Here is a 21,686-nt window from a genome sequence, read left to right as displayed (position 1 = left end):
CAACATAATAGAGAAGTGGCTATAACCATGTCTCAAAGTACACAATATATGATCAAAACCAAGTAAAACTACCCTCTAAAATCATGTAAAATCCAAGTGAATCAGATGCTCACGTATTTTTTAACTTAACTAGATTTTATAATTATGAAGAATGGTTGATGATTATATATCTGGTTATCATGGTGTCTATATCAAAAAATTGTATTAATAATCATAAACAATATGTATCTTTCGAACGCAATGTCGAGACAGCCCATGTGGACCAATGACTATATTAATATCATGGGATCTGTTGACCAAAACTCATGTTTTACAGGTGGCTGAATTATTGATGGGAAACAAATTAGTAGTATTATATAATATCACTATACTATAACACTTTCTTTTCATAATTATATTTTATGTTATAAATAATATCCATACATAGGACTAAATAAAAAATTAATTGTAACAATCAATCCTTAGAACTACACTAAAAAAAAAAGCAACAATTGTTTGTTAAATGACATTAGCGATCACATTTGCACATCTATCATTTCGCAAGAAAAGGGATAGCTTTGGTTTGCAATTCCTTTTTCATGGTCCACCATATTTGCGACGGTTATTTGGATTGATAGTTTTAATTCATGCTATTAAATGTCAGGAGTTAGGTTTGGTATTATTACTCCTTGAGAATAATGTATACTTCCACATGTACCCTCAATGAATTTATTTAATTCCTAATTTATCCCCATACTTGCCCCAGCAATGTATACATGTCATTAGAGTTATGATTACAATTGATTTTAATTCTGCCATTCATAATACTCTGTTAACCATACACCTATATATGTCATTATACCAAGAAGCAAAGAAAACGACTCAGGAGCTGCACTTGAGAATAAACACATCATTCCTGTAATTTTTCGTCAAAAGTCCAAAAATGTAGTAGTTAAATTCAAGTATTGAAACTGCTATTTGTAGATTTTGCTGTTGAAAGAACTACAAGATAAATACAAACTACCAACAAAATGAAGTGAACTTCACAAATGCAATTTTTACAACATAAGAAGCATATCTTGAATATGACTATGTAACAAATTGTGGCATTTCAGAATACTAGTTTATATGAACTCGTGTACCTACAATTTGCATCCAACCCTTGGAAGTTGGAACTATACCTGCATCTCACATACCAACCAATCAGTATATGCACATACAAGAATTTCTTGATGATTTAAGCATCATGTGACTTCTCCTAGCAACAGCTACTGTTCTGGTTCGATGGCTTATGTGTTTCTCACAGATTACTCAAATGAGAACCAATATGCTCATGAAGAGGGATCTTAAGCTTTGGTGCTACCATTTGATGCATTGGTAATCCTTTTTGCCTCGCTCAAGAATTCGACAGCTCGCCACGCTTCAGCAACAAGTTGTATTGTTCTCTCCGGAGGAGGAACGCCTTCTTCTCCATAACTTGGAGGAATTTCTCCGGTTTTCAGATCAATTAATAAAAAAAAAACTAAATATATTATCAAGAACAAACCTCCAACATATGCACAATGTTATGTCCTTGGCAGTTTGAGCCATATATAAACAAATATTTGATGAAAAGTATCATCACCATGGCTTATAAAACAATATCTAGAACAAAAAAAAACAAAAAGACCAGAAAAATCAATTTATGGTGGAAACTTCTACACAGTGAATCGATAAGCATGGCTGACCTACTGTAGATGTAGTTTATAAAACTGAGCTCCATTGAAATTCTCCAAAACTCTCATTTTCTGATTCATATAAGATAAATACATGTCCAGTCAAATAATAAACTGCTCCAAAATATAGAATTGTAGAGTATTACCGATACACGGTAAAATATTACAAAAAAAAATACAAATTGGAAAACCACAAAAATAAACACACCAAATATCACGCCCTCCAGCGTCGTGGAGTGTTCAACCATGCAATTTTCTTGGGAATTCGTAAAACACAGATTACCAAAATAAATTGGAGGTATAACATTAGGGATTTTCCAATGAATTGAGAAAAAAATTGATTGCCAGAAAACTAACCTCGAGGTAGTGTGTCTGGCTAGGGCGGTTCGACGACCTTTCTTCAGAAAACGGCTTAGAGCTTCGACATTTGTGCAGAATCGAAGAGGAAGGAGAAATGAATGAAGTAATTTCGCGTAATGTGCAAAATTTTGATACAAGGGCAAAAGGGAGGGGGTTTTTAGTAAATGCATACAACTTATCTTTTTTTAAGTAGAGACCCAGTTATGTATCGTAGCATTTTGGGCAGAAATGCTAACCATCACTAACTGCACTTATTAGGCGGGCCACAGCCCATAACTCGGGCCTTCCACAAATTGAAAAAGGCAAACCAAATGTATGATAACGTCAGATAACAACCACTAATTGTTCCTAAATGTCAAACCAAACCCTCCCTTAGTGAGCACTATGATGCTCGCTAAAATGGTGCTTGCGAACATACACCGTGGCTCGCATAACATTTGTTCTTATTTCAAATTTTTAATAACTAAAATGGTCAATAAATTGGACTGATACCAAATTTCATGCATTTTTTTATCAAAAATAAATTGCTTAAAAATAAAATTTAGCTACACTATATAGTATATTTACAGTTATGTCTTTTTAAAAATTAAAAAGTCGATATTTGCAAAATATAGATTGTGATTTTAACTAATTGCAAGAAAAATTTGTCGACAAAGCTATGAAATGTTGTTAAGGTTACACAATTGACTCAATCATTTCATAGAATTGATTAATTTATCTAAACCTGGTATCTAAATTGGTGTTCCTAAAATAAGTTTTTTTCTCTCTATAAAGAGGTGACCTTGTCTGAATCAATGCTTCACCAAAAAGAGAGAAAATGGCAGCTCTACTACTTCTTTTCACTTTCTTCATCCTAGCCTTCTTCTTCCTCAAAAAAAGCTCCACTCATTCGAAAAAGAAGCCTCCACCGTCACCACTAAAGCTTCCGATAATCGGAAATTTCTACCTCGCCGGAACCCTACCCCATCGTTCCTTCCAGTCTCTGTCCAACCGCTACGGCGAGGTGATGCTGTTAACATGGTGATCCAAACTGAAGTTCCTAAAGAGAAGCCAGCTAAGAGAATTTGTGATGCTACATATCCAATGTCAAAGATAATATCTAGTTGTGCAACGTTGGAGCCGATGCTAGCTGCTCCTACATGGAACAAAGTGCTGCTTGGTGGAATCGGCTGATTGGTCCAGGTACAGGGCTCAGCACCTGAAAAAGGAAGGACCACACCTTATTTCTCTTAATGAACATTGTCTTGTAGTTCAGATTTTATAGCTTGCTTTGTTAGGGATTTAGGGTTTGACTAATGTTCTAGGTTGTTCTCTAGCATAGTATACATAGAGACAAAGTTGTAACAGCCGCATCGATGTTCAATGAAAGCTTAATGCAAAAACTCTTTTCTTCCTCAAGTTGCAATGTCTTCTTTTATATCTTGCTGCAAATTCTGTTTTTTGGCCATTCTTATCATGGTATCAGAGCCTAGGCTCTGATCCTAGGCCCCCTTTTTCTTATCTTTGCTTTTGTTTCTTCATATCAATGGCAGAATCCCAAAGCTCAAGTGAGCATGATAATGAATACTCTGCTTCACCAAACTATAGCCTATTTGCAAATCAAACTTTCCCACAAAATACATCAGTCTCTATCAAGCTCACTGAGGATAACTATCTCATATGGAAACAACATGTTTTGTCAGCTGTGAGAGGGTATGGCCTTGAAGGGTTCCTGACAGGAGAGCAGATCCCCCCACCACGAGTCATTACCTCAACAAACTCCACTCAAGAAAGAGTGAATCCAGATTATTTAAACTGGAATATGCAGGACCAGAGGTTAGCTTACTGGATCCAATCTACACTTTCAGAAAGTATCATGATTTTGGTTGTGGGACTAAGCACTAGCCAGGAGATATGGGAGGCCATAGAAACGAGTTTTGCCCATCAATCAAAGGCCAAAGTGATGCAGTATCGGCTGCAGCTTCAATCCATAAGAAAGGAATCACTCTCAATGAGAGCATACTTGAACAAAGTAAAAAGTTGTGATTTGTTGGGAGCAGCAGGCTGCAAAGTTTCCGAAGGAGATCAAATCTTGCACATTCTTACTAGATTGGGAGCTGACTACAACCCAGCTGTAGTCACAATCACTTCAAAGTCAGAAGAACTAACTGTGCGAGAAGTTTCTGCACTTTTGACGAGCTTTGAGACAAGGCTAGATTCAGCTGTGAAGACTAGCTCAATCAACACAGAACGCTCCATCCCAACTGCTAATCTTGCACAAGCTGAAAATCAGAGGTTCAACTCAAACAACAACTATAGAGGAGATGGAGGCAGATCCTTCAACTTCAGGGGAAGAGGTGGCAGATCTGGTAGAGGAGGAAGATCTGGTGGCAAAATCATCTGCCAACTATGCCAAAAGCCAGGCCATGGTGCTGATAAATGTTGGCATCGTTTTGAGCAAAACTTTGTGCCAACTCCTCCTCAAATGAGAAATCCAAGTTTGCAAGGCCAAGGAGGGTTCAATCAGATGAATCCTACTGCTAATGTTGTCCAAGCCAGGAACCAGAATGTTGTTCAACACACTGCTCCACCTCAATATGCTCCACCTCAGTATGCTCCATCAGAATATAATGTTGATGCCTCCTCATCCACATCTTGGTACCCGGATTCTGGGGCAACTAATCATATCTCTAATGATTTTGGAAATCTCAACTCAGCCTCTGAGTACAATGGAGGTAAACTTCTTCATCTTGGTGATGGTAAAGGCATTAAGATTAAACATGTTGGTAATTCTATTTTCAGTCCAAACTCTAACCCTTTATCCAAATCTCTTTTTATTAATAATCTGCTTCATGTTCCCCAAATATCTAGAAATCTTCTTAGTGTCTCCCAATTTGCTAAAGACAATGGAGTACTTTTTGAATTTCATCCTACATTTTGTTTTGTGAGGGAGCAGGGCACCAAGGAAATCATTCTCAAGGGAACCCTTGACCATGGACTTTACCATTTCTTCCTGCACAAACCTACTTCCACCGCCAAGACATCAAGACCAAATGATCCTTTTTCCTTCCATAAGAGCAAGTGTAGTGTCCCTGCTACCAGCTCAAAGTCTTTAGATGTTCCTGTTTGTTCAGCTTCTACTTTACCTTCCTCTAATTCAGTAGTAGTTAGCCTAGATTTGTGGCACAAGCGCCTAGGCCATTGTGCATTTGACACAATCAAGAAGGCTTTACTTCACTGTAACATTTCCTATGATTCAATAAAATCAAATTTTCTCTGCATATCTTGTTGTGTTGCTAAGGCTCACAGATTACCTTATGAAGCTTCTGTTACAGTTTACCATAATCCATTAGAACTAGTGCATAGTGATTTATGGGGTCCATCACCTGTACTTTCAAGAAATGGTTTCAAGTACTATGTTACCTTCATTGATCAATATAGCCGTTTTACTTGGCTTTTTCTCCTAAAATCCAAAAGTGATGTCTACTCTGCCTTCAAGCAATTCAAATCTCTTGCTGAAAATCAGCTCAATGTTAAAATCAAAACCTTGCAAAGTGATTGGGGAGGTGAGTTTCAAGGTCTCTCCACTTTCTTGCAAGAATTTGGTATTGCACACAGAGTCTCGTGTCCCCATACTCCTCAATAAAATGGATTGGCCGAGAGGAAGCATAGACACATTATAGAAATGGCTTTAGCTATGCTTTCTCAATCTGGTTTGGACTACAAATTTTGGGATGATGTCGTTGTCACTGCATCCTACATCATCAATAGAATTCCTACCCCAATTCTGCAGAATATCTCTCCTTTTGAAAAGCTGTTGAAAACCAAACCAAATTATCTAGAGTTCAACCCTTTTGGCTGCCTATGTTACCCACTTTTGAGGCCTTATAATAAACATAAGCTTGAACCTAGATCCTTTCCATCCACCTTTCTTGGATACAGTAACACTCATAAAGGATACAAAGCCTTTGTTGCCATCTGGAAAACTCATCATAACTCGAGATATTGTTTTTGATGAACTATCATTTCTACATCTTCCTAAGTCAGTGAATACTACTGCTCAAGCAACTTCATCTCCTGCATTCTCCCCTCCTCTTTCCCCAGTCCCACCTCAAGTTTTCCCGTCACATCCCTCTCAGCCTGCTTCTCCATGCTTACGACATACTCATGTCAATTCTCCAACTTCGCAGTCACCTCCACCAGCTGAATTTATTGATGGTGCATCTCCTCATAATTCTCCTCCAGCTCCAGCTGATGGTAACTCATCTTCTCCTCATAATTATCCTCCATCATTATCCGCATCATCTGGTCATCATCACTCACATAACTCCTCTTCTTCCACCCAACCAATCAATACTCCTACTCATTCCTCTTCTCATTTACCAACTGTTGATGTTTCTGCCAAAACATCTCACCAAATGATCACTCGGAGTAAAGCTGGAATTTTTAAGCCTAAAGTGTTCACTGTGTCTCTTGATTGTATACCTAGATCTGCTCTTGAGGCCTTGCTGATTCCTATTTGGAAAGCAGCCATGTTAGAGGAATTTTTGGCTCTGTTGAGAAACAATACTTGGATTCTAACCAAACTACCTCGAGGCAAGAATTTAATTGGTAACACTTGGGTTTTTAGATTGAAGAAACATGCTGATGGCAATATTGCTAGACATAAAGCAAGATTAGTGGCACAAGGCTTCTCACAAGAACCTGGTTTTGACTTTGGTGAAACGTTTAGTCCTGTGGTCAAGCCTACTACTATCAGGTTAATTCTTTCTATTGCTATCTCTCTTGGCTGGAGCATTTCACATCTTGATGTGAATAATGCTTTTCTACATGGTAGTTTGGAAGAGGACATTTACATGAGACAACCTATAGGTTTTGAGCAAGGTGACCCCTCTCTTGTCTGCAAACTCAACAAGGCATTGTATGGCTTAAAACAGGCTTCCAGATCTTGGTTCCTAACTATTCAGTCTGTACTTTTATCTCTTGGTTTCTCCCAATCCAAAGCAGATACTTCCCTATTTTTCAGGAATTCTGGCAAGGAGACGGTCTATCTGCTTATCTATGTTGATGACATGCTCATCACTGGTTCTTCCCATATTGCTGTCAAAGATGTCATTTCAAAGCTCAGCCATCATTTCTCTTTAAAGGATCTAGGGGAAGTGAGGCATTTCCTTGGAGTTGAAGTCACTCACACAGCACAAGGCATACATCTTTGCCAAGCAGCCTACATAAAAGAGCTCTTGAACAAGGTACAAATGCAAGACTGCAAGCCCTATCCTACTCCTATGTTGAGCACTCTCAAGTTGTCCAAAGATGATGGAGATCCTTTTATGGATGGCAAGCTTTACAGAAGCATTGTTGGAGCACTTCAATATGCTACAATTACCAGACCAGAAATCAGTTTTTGTGTTAATAAGGTGAGTCAGTTTTTGGCTGCACCTCTTGATTCACATTGGAAAGCAGTAAAAAGGATTTTGAGATATTTAGCAGGTTCTGTGGATTATGGCCTACACATACAAAAGTCAGATTTCACTCTAACTGCGTTTTCAGACTCCGACTAGGCAGCAGATCTTGATGATAGAAGGTCAGTTACCGGCTACTGTGTATACTTTGGGAAGAATTTAATATCTTGGTCTTCTAAAAAGCAAGCCATTGTTTCGAGATCAAGCACAGAGGCTGAATATAGGAGTCTTGCTCAAGCTGTTTGTGAAGTTGGTTGGGTAACATCTTTGCTTAATGAGTTGAATGTATTGTGGAAAGACTCCAGTTGTTTGGGTTGATAACATGAGCACGATTACCTTAGCAAGCAATCATGTGCTGCACGCACGGACCAAACATATAGAGATTGATGCACACTTCATACGAGACAAGGTGAAAGAAAAGAAAATTGAGTTAAGATATGTCCCTTCTACTGATCAGATTGCTGACCTTTTGACCAAGCCCTTAGGCTACCAATTCTTCTCCCGACTTCGAAACAAGCTTGGCATTTGTTCTATGTCTGGGATCGAATTGAGGGGAAGTGTTAACATGGTGATCCAAACTGAAGTTCCTAAAGAGAAGCCAGCTAAGAGAATTTGTGATGCTACATATCCAATGTCAAAGATAATATCTAGTTGTGCAACGTTGGAGCCGATGCTAGCTGCTCCTACATGGAACAAAGTGCTGCTTGGTGGAATCGGCTGATTGGTCCAGGTACAGGCTTTATCTCAGCACCTGAAAAAGGAAGGACCACACCTTATTTCTCTTAATGAACATTGTCTTGTAGTTCAGATTTTATAGCTTGCTTTGTTAGGGATTTAGGGTTTGACTAATGTTCTAGGTTGTTCTCTAGCATAGTATACATAGAGACAAAGTTGTAACAGCCGCATCGATGTTCAATGAAAGCTTAATGCAAAAACTCTTTTCTTCCTCAAGTTGCAATGTCTTCTTTTATATCTTGCTGCAAATTCTGTTTTTTGGCCATTCTTATCAGATGCTACTCTAATTCGGCAGCAAGCCCGTCGTTGTCGCCTCCTCGGCCAAGGCGGCCCGGGAGATAATGAAAAACCAAGACCTAATCTTCGCAAGCAGGCCGAAGTTTAGCATCGCCGACAGGTTGTTGTACGGCGGCAGAGACGTCGCTTTCTCTGCCTACGGCGACCATTGGCGGCAGGTGATGAGGATATCTATTTCATCTCCATAAATCTATAATATATTGTTTAATCTTTATCGTTATTATTCATTTAGCATAACATATCTCTTTGTATACGCATGTATTTTATCATAGGGCAAATAACCAATAAACATCATGAAATTTGATCAATTATAATTATCTTGCATCTTTACAAATCAGAGAAAAATTTTAATCGCCTAAGTGTTATATATTGCTCATATTTTTCAACCAAACAATGTCGTTTTCTATATGAATAGACAACATTGTTTAATTCATCAAGACTACACTACAAAAAAAAACACGGCTAAGGACGCTTTTTAAGTTGATTCGGGATGCTTTTTTTTGTTTCTAAATATTTCACTGACGCTTCAAAAAGTGTCCTTACCGGTGGTGTGCCAATTAAAAATAAGGACGCAAATAGCTAGCGTCGGTGAATTACTTTGGGACGCTTTTAAATTGCGTCTCCAACATATTTTCCAACGCAATTCATAATAGCGTCTCAGATTTCACATCCATCCTAACACCAAGACGCTATTAAAAAGCGTCCCGAAGTGCATTTAAAAGTGTCTCCAATTATACTTCCTAACACTATGACGCTATTAAAAAGCGTCCCAAAGTGTATTAAAAAGTATCTCCAATTATACAACCAAATATATTGCCATTATATATATCTATATATACACATATAAATACAGGTCTGTGTTAAAATGACAACCCCTCTTAAAATGACAACGTGACAATGCTTATACAACAATATTATAAACGCTATACAGCAATATTACAAACACTAAACAGCAATCTATAGATTGCTGTCTAACGTGTTGGATATTGTTGTTCAAGAAAAATTGTTGTTTAAAGGCCAGCAGATTGCTGCCCGTCTTTTTTGGGGTTTTTTTTTTTTTTACCACGTGGCAGCTTATTATTCGTCCACGTGTACAAATGATTGGCTAGGAATGGTGGTATGGTGTTATTTTAAGGGGTGGTGGCACCCTAACATGCCCCTATAAATACATATTATAATTTGAATCCAAACAAAGACAAGTGGAAGTAGACAATTGTTGGTATCTCAAAAGTAATTCAATAGAAATCTGTAATGACTGTAATGAGTCATTGAAGAAAAACGAATCTGACTTCATATTTGTGGGAATTGACAAAGACAACTATACAAGCTAATTAACTTGGTTACAATTTGCAAATGAAGATTACAAATAGACATCTAAACTGCTCCTGTCATTCTTAGTCATTGATACTTCTTCTTTATAAAGGCCCATGTTAAAAAAGAACAATTTTCATAAATATATTTGGTACTAACATATAAGTATGCCTTATAACATAAGAAATAAGTTGAACTTTCTTACCCCGAGCTCGTCCTTTCACCAAAACTTGAACTTATACAACAACATAGTTCAAGATAGTCACGAAACAAAAATCAGTAAAAAATTAACCGAAACAACACTTCAAACTCTAGAACCTGAACTTACAAAAAAAATGTTGTTGTAACTTGCATAGAGTAAAAATCAAACTTTTATTCAAGATTAGTACTATTATTCTTTTGTTCCAGACTATTTTTGATGATTGTGTTGAGCACGCTGAATTTCTCATGCTGGACGAGATACATTTAATTAGAACAAAAAGAACGGCTAAGGACATTATGTGATGAATTTTTCCACAGATCTATTATCGCTTATTCTTCATCTTTATTCCAAGAAAGAAACATTAACTGAACGTACCACAAGTTGTTCGGAAGCTTGGTTAACAAAAGCCCCATCCTTATGTTTGTGGATTATCGAGTACCACTCGAGTGGAGCTGGATTCCTTTTATATTTCTTTTTCTGCAGTGAACAATATTATCATTAAGCATTGAATCCATATGTATATGAACAGCTAACAAGGATCAATATAATATGTAAACGCGAGATTTCTTACAAATTTACGCATCTTCCTTGCAAAACTTTCGGATCCCGATGTGTGAGGCGCCACTTGCTGCGCACGTGCTCTCTTTCCTATTTCCGAACCAATCTAAAACTATAAATGAACAATTTAAGCATAATTTTCAAAGAACCTAATTTGATAATGTCAAATACATATATCGTTACTTTCCCTTTATTAGAGAACCAGTAATGAACTAAATGAATCCATTGCTGCAACGGAATTTCTTCTAGCGGTTGTCTTGCAATCTCCTGCTCCGTCATTCCATCAATCACATATTTACCTTTCAAATAAGATTTATAACTTCTCCATTACTTCGACGTTGATTTCAAAATCCATTTCTCAATACCATTGTTAGAAGGAAGAAGAAATTTATCATGTGACAGAAATTATTATTAGTATAACTAATATATGAAAAGAGTAATACATTTAGTATTTAATAAATAATAAAGAAATTCTTTACTTTGGCTAAATCAGTCACACCCTTCTTGAAAGTTAAAGGCATCTTTATCCATGTATGGTAGTTAAGAAGACACAAGTTTGGTCTTCGAGCAACTTTACCCAGCTAACCACCTAGAACCCTACCACCTCTATTATCTGGCTGATTATGCTCATTACATTCGACAACAATCCGACCACCATTTCTCAAGTTCCACACATCTTTGGAACGAAACAGTCCTCTCTTTACCCTTGTGCTTCCGTTAGTCCCTTCGATTATGTACATATCACCAATGGACAAAAAAAAGTCACACAAATGGCAAATTTCTAAATACACTTACTTTGAATTATGAGATCATCGTCATTGTCATCTTTACTATTAAACTGCATTTCATCTTCATAATTGTGCTGTGAGACATCATGCTCATCCTCCATGGTTTCTGAAGTAAAAGAGCTAGCAACAAGTTTCCATCAGAATTGCACGAAAATATTTACAGCATTGTCACTTGTCCATACAAACAAAGGCTGCAAAAACACCTCCATTCATTATGTTCATGCTAGCTTGTTAGGGCACTCATTATGAGATTTATACTCAACTACTCATGCTAAACCAATTATTATCAGCCAATAACTATTAGCTTTATTCAGAAAGCAACCATGGTAACAAAACAACTAAATGACTAGCTTCACAAGGATTATATCATTAGATAATTACTTCAAGTAAGTAAGAGGGGACATTCTTGAAAAATAATTTAGTCAGAAATGTGCTCAGAATACCAATTATATAGGAACTAAATGAAAACACAATGCAGTTAAAACCTATAGAGAATCTTACCGCTCCGCTGATAGAGATTGTAATCTTTGATCTTCTCCTCTACACCTTAGGCTGAAACAGACACTTGATACATCCAATTATTAACAAGAAATGAATATTTTTGATACAAGAAGTATCGTTCATGCAACTTTCTTGTACATAAACTTTGAATGATCACAAAGAATATAATCCATACTTCAACTTTCCCCATAATCATTAGTTGGAACAGTTTTTTGTTTCTTGGATCTTGAACATACATGTGGAGACAAATGGGAAGCACGTTATTTTTCAAAGAGACACATAACTTATTTACATAAGTAGATATTAAATCTGTCAAATAGTAAATAATATGTACCAACGATCATAGTTGATGCAACAGCAAAACCATTCAGAAAAATGTATTATGTGTGCTCTAAAAACAACATTCATTCACATACATGTAACTGTATCATAACTAAGATTATACCCCAAATATGGATTCATAGGAGTGAGGATAAAACCATAATGAGCAGCCTAATATATATCTCTTCCAGATGCAAAAGAAATGATGATAAATTACATGTTGATGCTTTGCCATTTAAGATTAATAAGTGATGATGGTTGAGACATTATCAAAGTGGCAGCAGGGCATGTGTAGTATACATCTTCATATATATATATAAGAAAACATGAAAATTTTTCAAGCAATTCATCTATAATCACAAAAATATACAAATGACTAAAATTCCTTCAACCAACAATACCTCAGACTGCCTAAATTGAGGGTGAATGATGAAATTAGTTTAACATGTTAACAAAATATTTCAGTTTATTGAGTCCAAAATGAAACCTAACAAACAGAGAGAAAACTCGTATAATAAAAAAAATACTCAAAATTCTGGATAATTTAGGAGTCAATCTTAAACATTGATAAAACTAAGCATAAGCAACAGATGAATAGATTACAGATCGAGCTTGAATTCCAGATAAGCTTCTTAATCTATGTTTACCAATCCAGGCCTATAGAGAAGACAATTCAAGTATTTCGGCTTGGTTTTCTCATGATTACAGATGTAAAATTGAGAATCACATGATTTTAGAAATGCACAGCTCTTCAACTAGCAGACATGCACTTGATTGAAAATAAAAAGGAAGAAAACCAAATAGCGAACAAGCAATGCACAATTCATACGGTTTGCAATTTCTAGCTCCGATTGTAATATAAATATCCTAAATTTTGAATCCCTAGACCTCTAAACTCAATAAACATGGAGAAACAATGAGTGAAGAAATCGAACCTCAGTGAATTGATTGGATTTTTTCGCCTGGAGATTCTCCGATGAGACAGGTGAAACAATGAGTGAAGAAATTGAACCGCAGTGAATCGATTGGATTTCTTCGACTGGAGATATTCCGATGAGACCGGCGACAAGGGAGCCGACGATCTCCGCAGCAGGAAATCGGAGCGGCGAGCAGAATGTAGAAGAGAGAGAGGCGGAGATTTTAATTTTACCTTTTTTTGTTTCAATAAAGATATATTACTCCCTATTAGTTAAAAATGTTTCAATAAAGATACGTATTAGTTAAAAAAAATACTAAAATTTATATAATTGAATTACTTGGAGACGTATTTACTAATCCGTCCCTAACTTAGAAATTAATTTAAGCCGCTTACTTTTAGCGTCCTCAATTTTGACCTCCTTCATGAGATATTTCGGAATAAGGGTTTAAATTCGCTGACCTTGCGAAATTTAGGATTCAATTCGCTGACCTTTCGAAATATGGGATCGAGGCATGCGAATTTTTCGAAACAAGGGATTTTCGAAATTTTCTATTTTTTCTCTTTTTTTTATTATTATTTCCATCTCAACATTTTTGAATTGTCCAAACTACCCTATGTGTCACAGATAGTTTTCTCTCATGTCTGTTTCTTGAAATCGTCGACAATCTTCTTCGCCCTTCACTGTTTTTCTCCTATTATAAGGAACACCAAAGCTGAAATCCCCAATTCTCTTCCAAGAATCAGCCCTCAGACTATAAATCTTCACAACCGACTCCCGCAGACCTCCATCATCATAATCATAGAACAATCCCACAACCTTGTAATCACCCTCCGATTCGCAATAACCAAACCCCCAAGTAAAAGACAGGCTTCATTTCAACGACTGCAGGAGGGAGCTGCTTCGATTTCCTCGTAGCTGGGTTCCACAGAAAGACATCGTCTTCATCAATGGCGAGGCAAATTATACCATTGCAAGAGCCCACAACCCAAACGGTGCTATACGGGGTTTGGTTAGGGAAGTCAACGTTGGGCGCGAAGACCAGAGGCTCGCACATCAACGAATTAACTGAGCATTGCTTGAGGGTTTAAAAGAGTAAATATGATTTTGTGATTGGCGAAATTCGCGTTTTCCGCGGAGTGTTTCATATGAGATTTGACTAATCGGGAACTGGAAATCAAGGAATTCCACGATTTTGTAACGCACCTGGATTTCAAGAGGGATTTAACGGGAAGCCTTAAAAGGATATCTTGGATGATTTCTTCAGGGAGATCCATGATTTCTCCAAGGGAGGGAGTTTGCTATTGAAGGTGGGTAGTGGCTTTGGTTTTCTTCAATTGATTGTTTGCGGATGAATATGAACAAATTTGTTCACATCTTCACTTCTTCTTGTGTATGAATGAGGCCGAGAAAGAGAAAAGAAGTGAAGAGCAAAGACGATTGTCGACGATTTCAAGAAACAGACACGAGAGAACTATCTGTGAAAAATTATTGGGTAGTTTGGACAATTCATAAATGTTGAGATGGAAATAATAATTAAAAAGAAGAGAAAAAATAGAAAAATTCAAAAATCCCTTGTTTTGAAAAATTCGCATGTCTCGGTCCCATATATCGAAAAGTTAGCGAATTGAATCATAAATTTTGAAAGGTTAGCGAATTTAAACCCTTATTCCAAAATCTCTCTTTAAGGGGTCCCAACGCAAGTAAATGCGTCCTAAATTTTATGTCCTTATATAATGCATTTGTTGTAGTGCTATGTCTACAAATGATTTCTTGACCGTCATATTGGATACAATTCCATCAAAGAAAATTTAATTATGAGATATCTGAGTATAAATCCAAATGTCACGATTTTCAAATTTTTGATGAACCAAATTTGATCCAACTTTATAGTTTTTCAGATAATTTACCCTTATAAATATTTGATAAGAATTAATAAATAAAAACTATAACTTTTAAATGACTACAATCCTAATTATTTCTCCGTCTCTTCTCTAATTCATACTCCATTTTATTTGATTTACTAGGCGCGGAGCATGTGCGTGCTACAGCTCCTCAGCAACAAGAGGGTTCATTCCTTCCGACGCATTCGAGAAGAAGAGACGTCGCTGATGATTGAGAAGATCAAGCGATCTTCGCCGGGGGTTGTGAACTTGAGCAAGGTGTTCATGGATCTGACGAACGACGTGGTATGCAGGGCGGTGCTAGGGAGGACGTACGGCGGCGAGGATGGAGAGAGGGATTTTAATAAGATATGGGGGAAGTTTATTGAGATGTTGGGGAAATTTGATGTGGGAGACTTCGTGCCATGGTTAGGTTGGATTAACCGTGTGAATGGTGTTGAAGAACAAGTTGAAAATGTTTTTAAAATGTTAGACGAATTTTTGGAGGGTGTGCTTCGAGAATATAGGACGAAGAAATTGAGTGATGATGCTGTCGTGAATTTTGTAGATGCATTGCTTCAGTTTCAAAGGGAGAGTAAGGATAGTGATCCAGTTGATGATGATCAAATCAAGGCCCTAATCTTAGTAAGTACCTCGTCTTTATTATATCTGGCTAGTATTTTGGTCACATGCATGTAGATTTCTAAATTTTCGTCAAATTGTTTTTTTCATAGCAATGTATAAGTACCAACTATTAAATCAAGAACATTTATTATCTCAAAATTTAATACTCAATATGATGAACGAATGTTTGGTTGCAGGACATGTTTGCGGCCGGAACTGACACGACATTCACAACGTTAGAGTGGACCATGGCCGAGCTTATAAGAAATCCAAGATCCATGAAGCTACTTCAAAATGAAGTGAGAAATGTAGCTAGAAAGAAGAATGGGATTGATATTAATGAGGATGACTTAGACAAAATGTCATATCTGAAAACAGTATCCAAAGAGAGTCTAAGGATTCATCCACCATTTCCATTAGCCCTCCCTCGTGAATTAACTCAAGAAACTAATTTACTGGGCTACGACATCCCACATGGCACACTCGTGTTGGTTAATTGTTGGGGCATCTCAAGGGACCCATCGTTGTGGGAGAATCCAAATGAATTTTGCCTTGAAAGGTTCTTTGATACGAGCATAGACTATAAAGGTTTAGACTTTGAGATGATCCCCTTTGGATCTGGAAGAAGAGGTTGTCCCGGCATCGCGTTTGCAATGTCGGTATACGAGCTTGCACTATCGAGATTGGTTAACGAATTCGACTTTGGATTGCGAATGGAGGTAGAGTGGAGGATTTGGACATGACTGAAGCCCCTGGCATTATTGTCCATAAGAAATCTCCTCTACTTCTGGTTCCTACTTCTTGTTGTTAATCCATTAGCCCATGTGTAAGTTGCTGAAATCTCCTATGTAAAATTGTATCCGATGTATAATTCATTGAAATAAAAATAAGGATTCATTCGATACACAAAATTAGAATTAGAATTCTATAAGATTGAATTATAATTCAATTCCAAATTATTCATTCAGCAAAAATGATGTGTATGTATGTGTGCGCGAGCATGTATACAGTGTGCGTGTGAGACATAAATGAAAAGAATGATAGCTAAGAAATAAAGTTGAAAGTGCCAGTAACTTCATAAAGTAAGAAATGATTAATATGTTTCCAAATGGAATTAAAAAAAGCAAAAAAACACCTAACCAAGACAGTGATTGCACATTTGAGTATGGAAAAGGACCTCCATTATTGAATGGTGTAGCACGAATCAAAAAATGAAAGGACAACCATGTGACTGAGTCAACAGAGGCAAAAAGCTCCATTCTTGATTGAGAAAATCCAAATCAATGGCGGACGCAGCAGTGGAGTTCCTACTGAGCAACCTGAACGACCTGCTGGTGTACCACGCCCACCTGATAACCGAGACGAAGGGCCAAGTGGTGGAGCTGGAGAAGGACCTCCGCATCTTCCGCGCCTTTCTCAAGGACTCCGTCAAGAAGCGGCGGAAGAGCGAGGGCATCCAGTCGCTCGTCCGCAGCATCCGGGACGTCGTTTATGAGGTCGAAGACATCATCGACGCCTTCGTCACCCAGGCCACCTATGACAAGTCTCGCAACTACTTCCTCGGCGCTTTCAAGTCCACCGTCAGCCTCCACGGAATCGGCAAACAGGTCGAGAGCGTGCGCCAGCGGGTCGAGAAGGGCAGATCCGAATTCGCCCTCCTCATCGTCTCCGACGAAGACCGATATGAGAAACCTGAGGTCAACTCTCATCTTTTTTCTTTTTTTAAAAAAAATTTCTTTTACATGATTATGCTTGTTTATTGTGTGCTTAGTACAATGAAACTAAAATTTGGAACATTGAATTTGGAATTAATAGCTTTAATTCCAAATCCACACTTTCAATTCCATTGTAGCAAATTCATGCTTGTCTATTTTTGAAAATATGATCTATCTTGTTTTAGAGTTTATGTTCATTATGCTTAACTTTTTCCTTTTTCAGAAACAATAATCTCAAAAACTATGTATGAAATGATAACATTAGAATTCAACAGCAATTAAATTGTGAGAATCGCTAAAAGTAGCCTATTACTCTCTTACACCCTTAAATTTTGTCCCATTTTGATCGGATATGGGTTTTAAGAAATGTAATGGAAAGTGAGTTGAAAAAGTTATTGAAGAGTGGATCATACTTTTATATATTACTCCTACTAGTTTTATACTTAATAAAATGTGAGCTAGAACAAGAATGAGTTAAGGGAATATGAGGCCACCACCAAAAAAATAGTAAAAAGTGATATGTGACCAACTTTATGAGACGGATAGAAATGGAAAAATATGACAAATTTTAAGGGAGTGAGGGAGTAATTAGTAGTACTACTACATAATTTTGCTAATATGCTTGAAATGTTTTCAAACAGGTTCGGCCTCCAAGGGTGAAAGATGTGGTTGGTTTCGAAGATGTGAGCACAGAGCTGATCCAAAGGCTGACTACAGAAACTGACTATTTTGATGTCATTTCTCTCATCGGAATGTTCGGCCTTGGCAAGACGACGTTGGCGTGGAAGATTTTCAACGATGCACAAATCCTCTACGAGTTCCCCATCCGCATTTGGCTCTCCATTTCTCAGCAGTTCTCAGAGAAGGACATCTTCCTCGCCATCCTCGAAAAGTTCGTCACCATAAGCGACGACCTCCGTGCCAAAGACGAGCAGCACCTCTCCCAAATGGTGGCTGCTCATCTAGACAACGGGAAGTTTCTCATCGTGATGGATGATGTCTGGTCCACTAATGACTGGGACAGGATCAGAGCTGCTCTGCCTGCCAACAACAAGATGGGTAAAGTCTTGATCACGAGCCGCGAAGAAAGTCTAGGGAAGTATGCTAGTCGCCCGAGGGATCCCACTACGCTGCGTTTCTTCAACCAGAGCGAGAGCTGGGAGCTGCTCCGGCTGGAGGCGCTCGGCCATCTCAACTGCCCTTCTGATCTGCATATTGTTGGGAAAATAATCGCAAATGACTGTAAAGGATTGCCACTTGCAATCGTGGTGATAGGAGGAATTCTTGCCAACAAATATTCAGCGTCAGACATAGGCACCACCAGAAGGGCATGGGAGAAGGTGTCCACGCGCGTGGGCGCCCATCTCAAAGAGGATCCAAAGGATCGGATGAACACGTTTATATCTTTGAGTTATGACAAGTTGCCTTACCATTTGCAAGCGTGCTTTCTCTACTTGGGAATTTTTCCTGAAGATTATGAGATCCCGGTCTCCAAACTCATCCGTATGTGGATTGGAGAGGGATTCATACAACACGTGAAGCAATACAGTTTGGAGGAAACAGCTGAGAGCTATTTGGAGGATCTTATCAACCGAAACTTGATCAGGATTGAAAAAATGAAGCCTAATGGCAAGATCAAGACATGCCGGATTCATGATGCATTGCGTGATTTCTGTAGAAACAAAGCCGGGAGAGAAAAAGAGAATTTTCTCGAAGAAATCAAGTGCAATGGTGGTGTGTTTGAACCTCCCGTCTCAGACATAAAAAACTACCGGCGCCTTGCCATCCATTCCAAGTGCTTGAACTTCCTCTGTTCGAAGCCTTGTGGCCCTGGCGTCCGCTCGTTTGTTTGCATTAACAACGATGAATTCGTCTTGCCAGAAGCCAACACTTCAGCCATCCCCGCAGCTTTCAAATTGCTCAGAGTCTTAGATGTTAAGCCCATCATATTCACCAAAATCCCCTCTGATATGTACCAGCTTATTCATCTCAGGTTCATTGTCTTGTCTTTCAAGCTGAAAATGCTTCCGCCGAAGTTCAACAAGCTATGGAACATACAAACTCTTATAGTCCACACAACATCCCGCACGCTTGAAGTTAAAGCGGATATATGGAAGATGAAACAGCTGAGACATTTCAAGACCAACGCATCCGCCATCTTGCTCAAACCAAGCAAGGATAGCGAACACGGTGCAGAGCTTCAAACACTAGGCACAATCTCAGCAGAGAGTTGCACTGCAGAGCTTCTGCACCGAGCGCCTAATCTGTTGAAGCTAGGCATCCGTGGGCGACTGGGCTCGCTCTTTGAAGAAAAGATTGGCTCTTTTAAGAGCTTGGTGAAGATGAGGAAGCTGGAGAAGCTGGAGCTGATAAACGACGTGTATCCTAACCCGGCTTCAGAAGATCAACTGCTCGTCCAGCCTCAGCATTACCAGTTCCCTGCTACTCTCAGGAGCCTCACACTGTGTTCGACTCATTTTAGTTGGAGTTACATGTCTACCCTCGGGTTGCTGGAGAATCTCGAGGCGCTTAAGCTGAAAGATAAGGCGTTTGTGGGGAGGACTTGGGAGGGGGTTGGGGAGCGTTTCCATCGTCTCGAGTTCTTGCACATTGATCACACGGATTTACATGTTTGGCAAGCTTCTTCGCACCATTTCCCGCGTCTTAAAGGCCTTGTGCTGCGCAACTGTGAGCATCTTCTTGAGATCCCATCTGAGTTGGCTGAGATTCCGAGCTTCCAAAAACTGGAGTTGCATATTTGTCGAAGTGCTGCTGCTTCTGCCAAGCTGATCAAAGAGAAAAAGAAAGAGAACATGGGAGTTTTTAACCTCTCTATTTTTCCAGCTACTGATGATCTTCCTTGACAGGTAATGATACAAGTCTTACTGTTAGTGTTTCAACTTAAAATTAATTGGTGATTAGAATATATATTATAGTGGTTTCGGTAATTTATTTATACTAATGTGAAACTTGGTAAAGTGGTTTCGGTAATTTGTTTATACTGATGTGAAACTTGGTAATGCAGAACGGGGTTCTAGTTTGTTTTTGTTTCATTTTCTAAGGTGAAGTTTAGATGGATTTGAATTTTTTAACTCGAATACATTATACACTATTGGCCAATCATTTTTTTTGTTTCAACCTAGATATGTTGTTGTTGATCATTGTTTGCTTTCAATCCACAATCATATAATATTGATTATAAATGTACTAATACTCCATATGATTGCAGTTTGCTGTCAAGAAATTCAAGATGTTTGCATAGATCTTGCTTGAGGAAGTCTATCTTGATCGTGTGGAATAAAACCGACTCCAAAAGAACATGTATTCCCCGTTTGTATCTCTAATTTTTGTTCCTGAAAGCTACTCGTTTTGATGAGACTCGGACTAGTCTTCTTTTGTGACATCTTAATATCTTGGCATGAATGCTGTAATGATTTTCTATCATTTTAGGAAATAATGGACGATTATTATTAAGGAGTACTTGTTGATGAGTTAATTATGATAATAATTTCTTTTTTTCAAAGAAACAAGGTAAAATTTCTTAGTAAAAGTTTTACTTCCTTTTTTTCTTGTTCCAGCCAGTGTCAATTGATAGAAAAGTTGACACGAGAGACGATCGACATCTATAATCTATTAATTGGCTAATTCTTCACATGAGAAACAAGAATTAAGTGTATCCTTATACAAGGGCACATCATTAAGTGGTAATGTCTATATTGCCACATGCCATTCATCTACAAAGCGATAAGGCATTTTCTTATCCAAGATTTTTTTGGAATTTGGGCAATGTGGGCTTCTTGGATCCTAATATAAGCCCAATTCTTTACTATCAATATGAGCCCAGCAATTTTGTTTACCTTTGCTCCTAAATAGCCCAACAACCAAATAATTAGCATCATAAGTTGACCTTTATTAGTTGTAAAAAAAATTTCAAGGTATGCTATATTGTTTCTAAATGCAACCATGAAAATGAAGCTATACTTTCATAGTTTCTCTTTATAAAAAAAATAGAAACTATAGTGACTATTCTTTTCGAATATTTCCTACTTTAACACTGAAGAAAACACAGGAGTATGTACAAGTTAAATTTGATCGAACGAGTCCATGAAATATTTCTTGATAAATAATTTAGTTGGACGCCCATACTATTTACCTAAAACGAGTAACTCAAAGAAATGAACCAAGTAGTTTAATTTAAAAACTCCTTATTTGATAAACAATGCTACTTAAAATGCCTAACTACACAAGACTTAGTATACACACATACACACAGTAAAAGACAATCCTCACGGCCGGCATTTTGTAACAATACATAGTCATGTTCATCAACTTTCTACAA

The 21,686-nt window shown here is 37.8% G+C and overlaps 3 protein-coding genes and 1 pseudogene across 3 annotated transcripts; 2 read left to right on the top strand and 2 right to left on the bottom strand.

Annotated features, from left to right (window-relative positions):
* Positions 1-972: 972 nt before the first annotated feature.
* On the bottom strand, positions 973-13,551 carry LOC125190640 (uncharacterized). Its single transcript, XM_089059153.1, has 7 exons — positions 13,521-13,551; positions 13,144-13,390; positions 11,888-11,938; positions 11,394-11,506; positions 10,612-10,688; positions 10,416-10,517; positions 973-8,246 (listed from the first exon to the last, which is right to left on the bottom strand). The coding sequence occupies exons 1-7, from the start codon at positions 13,549-13,551 to the stop codon at positions 8,235-8,237; spliced, it is 633 nt and encodes a 210-aa protein (XP_088915279.1). The 3' UTR covers positions 973-8,234.
* On the bottom strand, positions 13,549-14,408 carry LOC125189636 (F-box/kelch-repeat protein At3g23880-like; annotated as a pseudogene).
* A 724-nt stretch (positions 14,409-15,132) lies between these two features.
* LOC125190639 ((+)-menthofuran synthase-like) lies at positions 15,133-16,527 on the top strand. The gene is made up of 2 exons (XM_048087990.2): positions 15,133-15,653; positions 15,830-16,527. The coding sequence occupies exons 1-2, from the start codon at positions 15,162-15,164 to the stop codon at positions 16,373-16,375; spliced, it is 1,038 nt and encodes a 345-aa protein (XP_047943947.2). The 5' UTR covers positions 15,133-15,161; the 3' UTR covers positions 16,376-16,527.
* A 281-nt stretch (positions 16,528-16,808) lies between these two features.
* On the top strand, positions 16,809-20,821 carry LOC125190638 (putative late blight resistance protein homolog R1B-16). Its single transcript, XM_048087989.2, has 3 exons — positions 16,809-17,329; positions 17,989-20,214; positions 20,577-20,821. The coding sequence occupies exons 1-2, from the start codon at positions 16,916-16,918 to the stop codon at positions 20,209-20,211; spliced, it is 2,637 nt and encodes an 878-aa protein (XP_047943946.1). The 5' UTR covers positions 16,809-16,915; the 3' UTR covers positions 20,212-20,214; positions 20,577-20,821.
* Positions 20,822-21,686: the final 865 nt, after the last annotated feature.

Source organism: Salvia hispanica, chromosome 5 (assembly GCF_029641045.1).
Source record: "Salvia hispanica isolate PSC_SH4W2 chromosome 5, Shi_PSC_v1, whole genome shotgun sequence".
NCBI classification, from domain to species: Eukaryota; Viridiplantae; Streptophyta; class Magnoliopsida; order Lamiales; family Lamiaceae; genus Salvia; species Salvia hispanica.
Note: the sequence above shows the minus strand (reverse complement) of the source record. Positions and strands in the feature narration are given on the sequence as shown.

Coding starts and splice junctions, on each gene's coding strand:
- LOC125190640 (XM_089059153.1), bottom strand. CDS start 13,551: ATGAAGGAGGTCAAAATTGAGGACGCTAAAA. Junction 13,391..13,520: donor CAAAATTGAGGACGCTAAAA/GTAAGCGGCTTA, acceptor TTTAACTAATAG/GGAGTAATATATCTTTATTG. Junction 11,939..13,143: donor AATCCAATCAATTCACTGAG/GTTCGATTTCTT, acceptor TGTCTGTTTCAG/CCTAAGGTGTAGAGGAGAAG.
- LOC125190639 (XM_048087990.2), top strand. CDS start 15,162: ATGTGCGTGCTACAGCTCCTCAGCAACAAGAGGGTTCATTCCTTCCGA. Junction 15,654..15,829: donor AAATCAAGGCCCTAATCTTA/GTAAGTACCTCG, acceptor GTTTGGTTGCAG/GACATGTTTGCGGCCGGAAC.
- LOC125190638 (XM_048087989.2), top strand. CDS start 16,916: ATGGCGGACGCAGCAGTGGAGTTCCTACTGAGCAACCTGAACGACCTG. Junction 17,330..17,988: donor ACCGATATGAGAAACCTGAG/GTCAACTCTCAT, acceptor GTTTTCAAACAG/GTTCGGCCTCCAAGGGTGAA.